Source organism: Hippocampus comes, unplaced genomic scaffold, assembly GCF_001891065.2.
Source record: "Hippocampus comes isolate QL1 unplaced genomic scaffold, H_comes_QL1_v1.1 scaffold44, whole genome shotgun sequence".
In the NCBI taxonomy this organism is placed as follows: Eukaryota; Metazoa; Chordata; class Actinopteri; order Syngnathiformes; family Syngnathidae; genus Hippocampus; species Hippocampus comes.
Genome location: NW_017805546.1, coordinates 2,983,395 through 2,994,123, shown reverse-complemented (window position 1 = coordinate 2,994,123; position 10,729 = coordinate 2,983,395). Strand labels below are relative to the sequence as shown.

General features: G+C 52.5%; 1 protein-coding gene and 1 long non-coding RNA gene across 5 annotated transcripts in view; one reads left to right on the top strand and one right to left on the bottom strand.

The window, feature by feature from the left end:
- The window catches only part of ncoa3 (nuclear receptor coactivator 3), a 28,756-nt gene that overhangs the window by 12,915 nt on the left and 5,112 nt on the right, over nt 1-10,729 (top strand). For 2 of the 4 annotated variants that reach the window (XM_019879424.1, XM_019879425.1), the window contains exons 3-23: nt 94-198; nt 292-452; nt 2,099-2,199; nt 2,319-2,493; nt 2,602-2,793; nt 2,935-3,021; nt 3,236-3,379; nt 3,600-3,747; nt 3,841-4,328; nt 4,438-5,375; nt 5,455-5,575; nt 5,644-5,874; nt 6,436-6,648; nt 6,726-6,847; nt 6,951-7,124; nt 7,306-7,677; nt 8,009-8,143; nt 8,264-8,528; nt 8,867-9,059; nt 9,683-9,917; nt 10,008-10,701. In XM_019879424.1, coding sequence (XP_019734983.1) covers nt 113-198; nt 292-452; nt 2,099-2,199; nt 2,319-2,493; nt 2,602-2,793; nt 2,935-3,021; nt 3,236-3,379; nt 3,600-3,747; nt 3,841-4,328; nt 4,438-5,375; nt 5,455-5,575; nt 5,644-5,874; nt 6,436-6,648; nt 6,726-6,847; nt 6,951-7,124; nt 7,306-7,677; nt 8,009-8,143; nt 8,264-8,528; nt 8,867-9,059; nt 9,683-9,917; nt 10,008-10,019 — 4,593 coding nt within the window. In that variant the 5' untranslated portion in view covers nt 94-112 and the 3' untranslated portion in view covers nt 10,020-10,701. Of the gene's footprint in view, nt 1-93; nt 199-291; nt 453-2,098; nt 2,200-2,318; nt 2,494-2,601; nt 2,794-2,934; nt 3,022-3,235; nt 3,380-3,599; nt 3,748-3,840; nt 4,329-4,437; nt 5,376-5,454; nt 5,576-5,643; nt 5,875-6,435; nt 6,649-6,725; nt 6,848-6,950; nt 7,125-7,305; nt 7,678-8,008; nt 8,144-8,263; nt 8,529-8,866; nt 9,060-9,682; nt 9,918-10,007; nt 10,702-10,729 lie in introns of those variants that run through there. The other 2 variants (XM_019879426.1, XM_019879427.1) reach the window with 2 other exon arrangements.
- The window catches only part of LOC109521543 (uncharacterized), a 4,143-nt gene continuing 3,396 nt past the window's right edge, over nt 9,983-10,729 (bottom strand). Inside the window, exon 2 of the long non-coding RNA XR_002169384.1 lies at nt 9,983-10,074. This is a non-coding gene — a long non-coding RNA (uncharacterized LOC109521543). The remainder of the gene's footprint in view (nt 10,075-10,729) is intronic.

The following is a 10,729-nucleotide window of genomic DNA, read 5'->3' as shown; positions in this document are numbered from 1 at the left end:
CCCCTGAAACCCCCCCTTCCCATTCAGCGTTTGACTTATCGAACCCTTTGTTTGTGAGTGGACACGCGTTAAGTTGTGACTGTAAATTTCCAGGCGCTGAGATGCTCTGACGATGAGTGGCATAGGAGACAACTCGTTGGAGCCGCTGTGCTCGGACCGCAAACGCAAACTGTCCACCTGCGACACGCCGGGCATCGGGTGAGTGAAAGAGCAATTTGGCGTCGCTGTGCGCCTTGACGGGGCGGTGTGGTTGTCTTGGCGACATGTCTAATCCCCTCGGCGCCCCGGCAGGTGTGACAAGCGTCGGCGGGAACAGGAGACCAAGTACATCGAGGAGCTGGCTGAGCTCATCTCCGCTAACCTCTCGAACATCGATAGCTTCAACGTGAAGCCCGACAAATGCGCAATCCTCAAGGAGACCGTGCGGCAGATCAGACAAATCAAAGAGCAAGGTACCCGCTGAGCGCACGCCGCCACCCACACACGACCAACACCAGCGCCAGATGCGATTTGCGGCGGCCTTATTTGTATCTGGAGAGCTGAAAGCGAATACGGTTTGGCCAGCTCGAATAGCCTTCTGCAGAGCAGATGATGCTGGTGATGAAGTGGTGCTTTTGGTTCATGGCCAGGCCTCGGACGGGCAGCCGCTTTGCAGTTGGTAAATGGACACCAGCAATTGAGACCGATGCTTGGTGCTCGTGGCTCCGAGCGCTCAGAGACGCTCTTCATCTGAACGTTTTGCCAAAGCCTGCTTCCCACTCACTCTGAAATCTCTTTCAGGATCATTTTGCAAATCTGACTCGACTGACAACAGTCGCTTGATTGCGAAAAGATCTGAGATTTGGCTATAGAAGGGCAAGACAGTTCAGTCATGTAGTCCGATGGCCCTTTTCCACCACGCTCGAGCTCGCGCTCGCGCTAGTGTCGGGCCAGTGCCCAGGTTAGCACCCATTCTTTCTTTTTTCCACCGCCGAAATTTGCTCGAGCTCTCGCTTTGGTGCTTTAAACTGGTGCTTAAGGCGGCCCCAATAATGCGTCGGGCCAGACTCTGGCACCAACTACGTCAGGGGGCGGGGTTATCGTGACGATGGCAGATGTCGAGGAAGGACTCCCTGGAAACACGGAAGTTTTGAGCGGTGAACTCTGGCAAAATTGCATCCCACCAGAAGAGCGATAGCGGATGTGCCCGGATAGCACGCCATCTCCGACTCGCAGCCGACCTCGTCATCATCTACATTGATTCCGAAAGACAGAAGCGTTTGCTGATTGCGTGTCCTTGACTGTTACATACTATATACAAGCATAATCGATGCTATGCTGAGTTGCCTGGCAGATGCTAACAGTGCATTATTATTATTATTATTATTAATAGCGTTGATGTAAGCAGTGATATTTGGACGCTTTATGATGGCGTAATGACGTCGCTCCTACTAGGCGCTTTGCCGGTGGAAACCAAACACGTTCTTCGTACAAACTTGTTAAGCGCCAACCAAGCACAGCACTGGCCCCAGCGCAGAACGAGCACCAAGTTTTTTTGGTTTGTTTTTTGTTTTTGGGGTGGAAAAGGAGTCCCAGCTGGTTCTTTTCCTGAACCCGGCAGCATCACCCAACGCGGGAGCCTTTGGCAGGCTAACCGGAAGGGGACCTTTTTTTGGTTTATTTTTTCTACACGTCTTTTTGTCCACCCCCACATCCATAGTTGGCCCCTCAGAGAAGTGACATCTCATCTTCGCAATCTCAGCCAAGTGGTGAAGCGCAAAAGGGTATTTATTCCAAGGTGACTCTATTTTGTGTCTCACTTAGCACTTAAGCCCAGAGATAGTCCGACTATGTTGAGGGTTGTCCAACAAAGTCTCAGACACATGCTCCATTTAAAAATAGAAAGGTATGCGAAGCATGCATCTGGGACTTGTGCTGCCACCTGCTGATCCGGCAAAGATGTTACATACAAGTTGAAACTTCGCGACGATGAACAATATGCCAACTTTAATCCGTTTGAAATGCAACACAGACATTTGGGGGGTTGTTGCCTTTAAGAAGCTGACACGATGTGAATGATGCTTTTTGTTTCTGGTCGCTGTCCAACGTTTCGCTTCAGGCAAAAACTCTTGCAGTGCCGACGATGTCCAGAAGGCGGATGTGTCCTCCACCGGTCAAGGGGTCATTGACAAAGACCACCTGGGACCCCTGCTTTTACAGGTGCGATTCCCACCTGGGCCAAAAATCCCTTGCGTCCTCTTCGCTGCCACCGCTTGCACTTAGCATGTCAGCGCAAAGGTCCGCGCGTTCCCCATGTCTCCGCATTTTCTTCCTTGCAGGCCCTAGACGGGTTTCTTTTTGTGGTGAACCGAGAGGGAAGCATTGTGTTTGTGTCGGACAACGTGACACAATACCTTCAGTACAAGCAGGAGGAGCTCATCAACACCAGCGTGTACAACATCATTCATGATGACGACAGGGAGGCGTTCCACAAGAATTTGCCCAAATCTGCCGGTGAGCCCCAAATGATGCATGCAAATGAGCACGATCGAGTACAACGCCTCAACACGTGCAACTGGTTATCGTCGTCACGCACCGGTCATTTTTGATGGCTTCTCGTAGGTCCAAACGGGGGCTCGTGGGCGGGAGAGGCACCCAGACAGAAGAGCCACACCTTCAACTGTCGCATGTTGGTCAACTCGGTCCACGGTCACAGGCATGGGTTGTCGGAGGACAGAGTTGGTGGACAGCGCTACGAGACCATGCAGTGCTTTGCCCTCACGCAGCCCCGGGCCATGATGGAGGAAGGGGAAGGTATCGATGTCGAGTGTCTTTTTAATAATAATGAAGAAATAGGATAGAAGGGCCTTTGACTTGATCTGGAACGCAGAACACATTCATAGTAATATCCAAATGAAACGACAGCGTGCCAAAGGATATTGTCTCTTGATCCAGATCTCCAGTCATGTATGATCTGCGTGGCCCGACGCATCACGGCACTCGAGAGGACGGAGCGCTTCAGCACGCGTCACGAGCTGTCGGGTAAGCCGTGCAAATGTGCCAGGTCAAAATCGAAAATGGACTGGCTGCGAAAGCGTCTGGCTTTACTCATGTCGTTCCACGGTTCCCGTACGCGGTCTGAAATCCGTTTTTCGAAAACCGCACGCTGTATGATGGCGTGCACCAAAAGCTCCCTCGTTCTCCCTTTGCGTGACTGCCGGGAGCCACGCCCTCATTTCCTGTCCTGTGATTCTAGGTAAACTTATTGAAATTGAGCAGCACAGTACTCTTCACACCACCATGCGCCCTGGTTGGGAGGACCTGGTGAGACGCTGCATCCAGATGTTCCTCAGCCGGAGCGACGGGCAGCCCTGGTCTTACAAACGCCACTATCAAGATGGTTTGTATTTCGAAAGTTGCCCAAATTCACAGTGCCCTCGGACCTATTGCCGTGGTGGCCCTTACATGTTAGCGAGCAGAACACGCTTGATGTGAACGGGGTCAGGGTTCACCCCTGTGCCTCTCCCCGTCGAGACCGGAGGAACCGCAAGAAAATGTCGAATGGCCACTTCATTTGCCACGAAGCGTAACCCTTCGTTCATTGCGCCCTTTCACGACAGCTTTCCACAATGGCCACGCAGAGACACCTCTCTACCGATTCTCCCTCGCCGATGGCACCCCCGTCACAGCCCAGACGCGAAGTGACCTCTGCAGGAATCCCAACAGCAACGAACCCCTCTCCTTTCGCTCCACACACTTGCTTCAGAGGTGGCCAAAGAGACATTTTGCATCCAGTCGCAATGGTCTTTGGAGTCGTCAACCGCATGAGGGTCTCACCGTATTTTCCGTTCCATCTTTCAGGGAGCAGAATAGCTATCGTGGCACCCAAGTCGGAGGCGTTAGGCCTCAAAGCCTGGCTGCGAGCAACCCCAACCAACAGATGAACGTGGTGCTGTCTGGCGGAGGCATGAACTTGCCCTATGGCATGGCAGAGCAGGGAAACATGGCCCAAAGAGGGGCGCCCCCTTACGCGGGGGGCCATTGCATCAATCAAATGAACCCCGTGCATCCAATGAACGCCATGGGTCCCATCAATCCCATGAGTTCCATGAACGCGATGAACCAAATGGGGCCGATGAATCCGATGGGCCACCACGGCATGCATCAGCACCAACATCAACAGATGGCTTCGTTCCACGGGGGTGGACCTGGAGCTGGCGCGTACGGCATGGGAGTGACCAGTCCCCCTCTGGCCAGTCCTGGCATAAACGGGCCCCCACACAATGTCATGGGTTCGCCCCGAGTCCGAGGAAGCCCCAAGATGGGCGCAAGCCCCTTCTCTCCCGGAGGTACCGCCCGCGTCTCTTGCTCGCCCGACTCCTTCTCTTTCAGCGTCGTCAAAAAGTCCAAATCTGCAATTTGTTCCACCCAAGCTCACCTGCTATTATTCCTTTGTAGGTCTGAATTCTCCCATGAGCTCCGGTCACCCAGGCAACTCGGGAGGCGGCACCACTACTTTCTCCAGCAGCTCCCTGAATGCTCTGCAAGCCATCAGCGAGGGCGTGGGCAATCCGCTGACGTCCCCGAGCGCACACAAGCCCGACAGCTCGCCGAGCATCAATTCCACCAACCAGGTGGGGGGCGGGGCCTGCAAATCCAGCCTCCCCTCCCACTGCGAGTCGAAGAGCCCAGGGAGCTCCCTGGGGGCAACGGCCGAGCAGCATCCCCGCACCCCCTCCGGCGAGTGCGCTTCGGACAAACCGGACAGTCAGGCGGGCAGAGAGGCGGGGCCAAACATGGGAGAATCAAATCGTCGGGCGCCTGACAAAAGCCACAAGAAGCTTTTGCAGCTCCTCACATCCCCGGCAGATGAGCTCGTGCCAGCGAAACACCCCCCGAGCTCCGGGCCCGGTTCCACACCGGATGTCAAAGACGCGACCACTGGTGTCACCAGCCCTTCCTCCTCAGGCGGCGGTCATGGTGCGGTGTCCTCCTCTGGCAACGCGGGGCACTTCACAAGTCAGTCACTGCAGGAGAAGCACAAGATTCTCCACAAGCTCCTGAAAAATGGCAACACTCCGGACGAGGTGGCCCGCATTACGGCCGAGGCCACTGGCAAGAGTAGCTTAGAGTCGCCCGGCGCACCTGAGGCGGGAGCCGCAGCTGTCGCCGGGGGCCGGGCGTCCGAGTCCAAGCAGGAGCAGCACAGTCCCAAGAAGGAGGTGTCCAACGCGCTCCTTCACTACTACCTGCTAAATAAGGACGACTCCAAAGAGGGTGCTGATATCAAGCCAAAGCTGGAGGAGCTGGAGGCGAGGGGCGCTCCGGGACCCGGGGTCTCGAGCTCCGACGGCCACTCGCTGGATGGCAAGGTCAAGCTCGAGCCATCTGATGAGGTAATAACAGCAGCCTCACTTTTACCCTTGGTCAGTGCAGTCAACGTTTTTGTTCCCCTTCCGCGTTCCGACGATGCAGGTGGAGACCCTGGAGACCATCCTCGGGACGAGGAATGTTTCGGGTTTCTTCCCCGAGCCCGATTCCAGATCAGGAAAAGAAGTCGGGAACAAACAGGGAGTACTGCCCGACAGTTTCCTCGGTAAGACCAATTCAACATGTGGTCGTTGGACTGCTACCGAGCCTCGGCGCTGTTCTCGTTTGCTTTAGAAAGAGATCGAGGCCCCGTAACTCCAGGTCAGCGAGGTGCCTGTCAAAGAGCCTTGTCTGTGGATGCTAAGCCGATGGGTGGAGAAGTGTCAGTGGGAGTTGGCTTGGCTGGAAGAAGGAATGCGCTCTGTCCCACGCTCATCAAACAAGAGAACACGGATGCACCCATCCGACCTGGGGGGGTTCCCAACGGCTTTCCCGGCGTGTGTCCGCCCAGAGGCCATCCAACAAGTACGTCTTTTTTTTTTTTTTTATGACCCTTCCCAAAATAACTTTTTTTTTTTTTTTTTTAATCAAGCCCTCAGTTACTGAGCACAAATAGCGAAAAAAACATCCTGTGTAGAGCAGGGGTGTCAAACTCATTTTTGTGGCAGGCCACATAGGAGTGATGTCTTCCCTCAGAGGGCCGTTATGACAGTGAATCAAAGAAACGTTGAATCGCCTCATCGTATTATTACTTGTACCCAACTAATTGATGTAGTACAGTTTTTTTTTTCCCCCGCTTCTTGTTTGAGTGTAAACGGGGTGACAAAATGATTGCAAAATCTCAACGTTATTTATCACACATGACAATTTGACATTTTGGTACAGATCTGAGCAAGCATCGTGCAAGTTGACACATGATTTGCTGATGTGGCGGGGCGGATCTGGCCCCCGGGCCTTGAGTTTGACACCCGTGATGTAGCTCTTCACCGCACAACCGAGCTGTACCTATTCCACTTCAGCCCGCTGACCTCGGTGTGTCCGAGGGAGTGTCTGCTGTTGACGCTTGTTGTCCTTTGTCGAGCACAGGAGGCGTGGTCCGAGGGGCGGGAACGCCTCAACGCTCTCCGATGGCAGGGCCGGGGGAATGGCTCATGCAAAGATCAAACACCAGCCCGATGACTGGACCGGGTCACCCGGGCATGGGTCGCTCTGGTCTCATGGCCGGAGCCATGCTCAACCGCTCCAACAGTGTACCCGCAAACACGAGGTCAATCCTGCAGCAGCAACTTCTGGAGATGGGTAAGTCCGGCAAAGTCTGAGCGGAATACACAAGAAGCAACCCGCGTAAACTGCACCTCTCACTGTCCTCGTTGTAGGTACCAATGAAGGCAACGTGAGTATGAGCCCGTTTGGCGGGCACGGGCCCTCACCCCGGTCCCCTTCCTGGCCAGAGTCTGCCATAGGGATGGAAAGATCACAGAGTAATCCAAGCAGGTCCATATGAGTCTTTCTCAGTTGCTCTTAATCACTGCTCGTAGACAGGCGTCGTCATAACTTTTCAAACATCCAACGATCAGAGCGTTGACTCCAATTTTGGCGACAGGGAACCATTTGGCAATTCTCTACCGGAGCTTGTGTGCCCCCCGGCGAGCAGTGAGGGACCGAGTGATGAGCGGGCGCTTCTGGATCAGCTGGACTCTCTGCTGAACACTGCCGACGTCATTGCGTTGCAGGAAATAGACCGGGCCCTGGGCATCCCTGAAATAGTGGGCCAGGTATGAGTATTGTTAAGGATGATCTGAACCCCCCCCCAATCATTGGCACCTGCTGATAATTTGTTATTCTGCAGCGTTTCATGCATCATTATTTAGCGGCTTCTGAAAACTGCCTCACTCCACATTCATGTTAAGATCCAAGGTGCCATCCAGGATGTCATTTCTCCCCTCTTTACCTCAGAACCACGGACCTGAGGGTCATCCGCAGGCCCACGATCAAGGACAGTCCCAACCGGCCCCCTCAGAGCCTTTCACGGGGCCCGACTCAAGCATCGGCTTGGAGCAAAAGCCCATGTATGGCCAAGGGTATCCCGGGCCACCGGGACCCACCTCGATGGGCATGCAGCCCGGTTACGGCGGCAACGCCATGCCAAGCCAATCTCCTGCAGGATACAACCCCTTGATGAATCAAATGGGCCAGGCCGGAAGCTTCCCGGGAATGGGGGGCATGGCGGGTCTGGGTAACCCCCGTGCCAACATGATGAGACCCCGCATGATGACTGCCAGCAAGCCTCTTCGACTGCAGCTACAGCAGAGGCTTCAAGGACAACAGGTGATCCCGCTGAAATCTTCATGAAGAAAAGAAATTAGTTGCGTACTTTTTGGGGTCATTCTATTTTCTTTTTTTTTTTTTTTTTGATACTGTAAGTTTGACCATTCGCGGATAGCTACGCCAGGTCACAGAGCTTCCACATGCTGGTCCATTCGGCAATACAGAAACTGCAAAAAGGACTTTGGTAGTTACCAGCGCTGTGGATTTAGGGCAGCTGTGGCATCAACCTTACGTAGGGTGGTGGTCTAGGACATTCGCAAAGCACTGTACACATCAAAAGTTATTCCCTCCCCCGAAATGAAGTCTGATTTAAAGTGATCTCATATGACAGTTTATGAACCAGACGCGTCAAGGCATGAAGATGGAAGGGAATCCGGCCATGCGCCCTGGCATGCGCCCTGGCATGCAACCCGGCATGCAGCCTGCTATGCGACCTGGGATGCAGCCCGGAGGAATGAGTGGTCAGGTGTGGCGTCAGCCGTCCTTCACTTTTAATGGCCTATGCTTATTTTGCACCCCTCGCCAAGGTCGCGCAAAAAGCCTCCGCTCTTGTTAAATCGGCCGGCGTGCTTTTGTTTTTGTGCAGCCTGGTTTCCTGAATGCTCAGATGATGGCCCAGCGCAGCAGGGAAGTGATGACCATGCAGATGAGGAGGCAGCGAATGATGATGCTGATGCAGCAGCAACAGCAGCAGCAGCAGCAGCAGCACCAGATGCAGGCGGCGCAGGGGGCTGCCGCAGGATTCAGCCCTCCTCCTAATGTCACCGCACCAGGAGGAATGGACAGCGCCATGGGAGGGCCCGGCATCAACCAGCCAGGACAGCAGGGATTCAACTATGGAGCTAACTATGGTGAGTGTTTGAAGAGTCGCTGGGGTCGGGAAAAGGCAACAGTTTGGGTCCTCGCCAAACATACCGCTAGTGGAGCTTTTGAGGGGCGTCTCTGTTTTGCTTATCATGGCTTAACTTCTTAGCAGTGGTTAACTACTTTTTGCAGTGGTATGGAATGTTACTCAAAACATTTGCTGCTTGGCCACTCGTTTTCTTATGATGCTGACAGTTTTCCTCCAGATTTGCTTGTTTCTTAAGCAAAAAAAAAAGCCTCTTTTGACCCTCAAGTGACTGGGGGCTTTTTCTCTGCCATATCGATGTTCTAAGTGCTGGCCCTGACTGCTTTGCCGCACATGCAGGTATGAACCAACAAGGAGAGCAATCGTTCATGGCTCCCAGTAGCAGCCCACCGCAAAATATGATGACGGCGAGGATGGGAGGTCCTGCTCAGAGCAACATGATGTCAGGAATGCAAGGAAATCCACAGGGAGGCTCCATGTATCCGTCAGGAGACATGAAGGGCTGGCCGCAAGGTGGAATGCCACGCAAAAGGTACGTGGTGCCAATGTAATGACGCTCCGAGAGTCAAAGTCATTCTTGGCTCAAGCGGTTCCGTTGTTCGTGTCATCCATCATTTGGCTTTCAAGGAGACATCTGCAGTCTCATGCGTTATTATTATTATTTTTCTTTTTGCGGGGAGGGGCTCGCTGATCATGTCATGGGTGAAGAAAGTCGGAGTGGTGGTGGTTGTTGACTTTGATTTTAATTAGCCCCACTGTTGAGTAAGAGTTGAGAAAGTTGAGAAACTAGTGGTACGTTGGCTCCCTCTAGTGGTTATTTCCTAGATTGTGACACAGGAGGTTCGAGCCTGACGCCAGCGATATAGTGGAAAAAAATATAAAATAATAATGCTGTCATAATAATTTGAATGCCATTTTAAAACTGCAAAAACAAAGCCTTTGCCTGAATTTTTTAGCAGGTTGGCTTTCTATGCTACCGTATGTAATGTCGGTCACGGTGGTGGTACATGAAGAGCAAAGTATTTCGTTTCAGTGCCACTTGGAATAAATAGTATTTCCCAACCTTACTTGACCCCAAATCAGTTGCATGCAGTGCAAAGAGTTGGAGGGTATCTACGGCGCATGACTCAGCGGTTCTTTGCATCCTTCCTGCAGCTCGTATCCCCAGCAACAGTTTGCGCAGCAGGGGAACCAGGGCCAGTTTGGGAACATGATGATGAACAACTCCCTTGGCAGAACCGGCGCGGTCGGTGGTGCCGGCTCAGCCCAAATGGGCCAAATGCCGGGCCAGATGCAAAATCAAATGCAGGGCCAGATGCCAGGACCAATGCAGGGTCAGATGGGCATGAACCCTATGGGAATGGGTCGGATGCCGATGGGACCTGATCAGGTACTCCGCTTCTGACGATGTTTTGCAACACATCTCATCGCACATGTCACATCTTTGTCTTCTTCTTTTTTTTTTCCCTCCTCTCTGCAGAAGTATTGCTGAGGGCATGAGCAGAACACGGTGAGCCTTGCCACCAAGGTCTGGGCCCAGAGAACACCTAAACATTATTCTCCAGCATCAAACATGAACGACATCGACACAACACACTGCTCATCCGAGAGCAAAATTGCCCTCAGGATGAATTTGTGCCAGGTTGTATCTCCAACTGGAGCTTTGCACCCTCATATTAGGACGCGTGTGTGTGTCTGTGTGTGTGCACGTGCATGTGCGCGTGTGTAAGACTTGGAGATGGCAGGCAGTGTTGAGCAAAACGGGGAGCGACGGTACAACTGGCTCTGACTGCACTTTACTTGGAGGTTTCTGGATGGAAAACCATTGATGCAATATTTCCTCATCTTTACAGCCTTACGAGAAATTTGATGCCTTCACAACAATGGGTTTGTTTTTTTATATATTTTTTATGGTTGTTTTTTTTTTTGTTGTTGTTGTTTTGTTTGTGTTTGTTTTTAATTGTCTGGATGGCCTCATGCAAAAGTCATTGGAAAATATAAGCACACTTTCTTCCGGTATACAGATTGGAGCAATAATGTCAATGTTTTCGTCTGTAAGTGAGCATCTCAACCTCTCTTCTAAGCAAGCAAACGGTACTGCAGTATTAGATGTCTCAAACATCATCTGTGAATAGGAATTGTACATATTCGACAAAATATATCAACCGTGATTTTTCAAGGCTTATTATTGCACAAAGAATG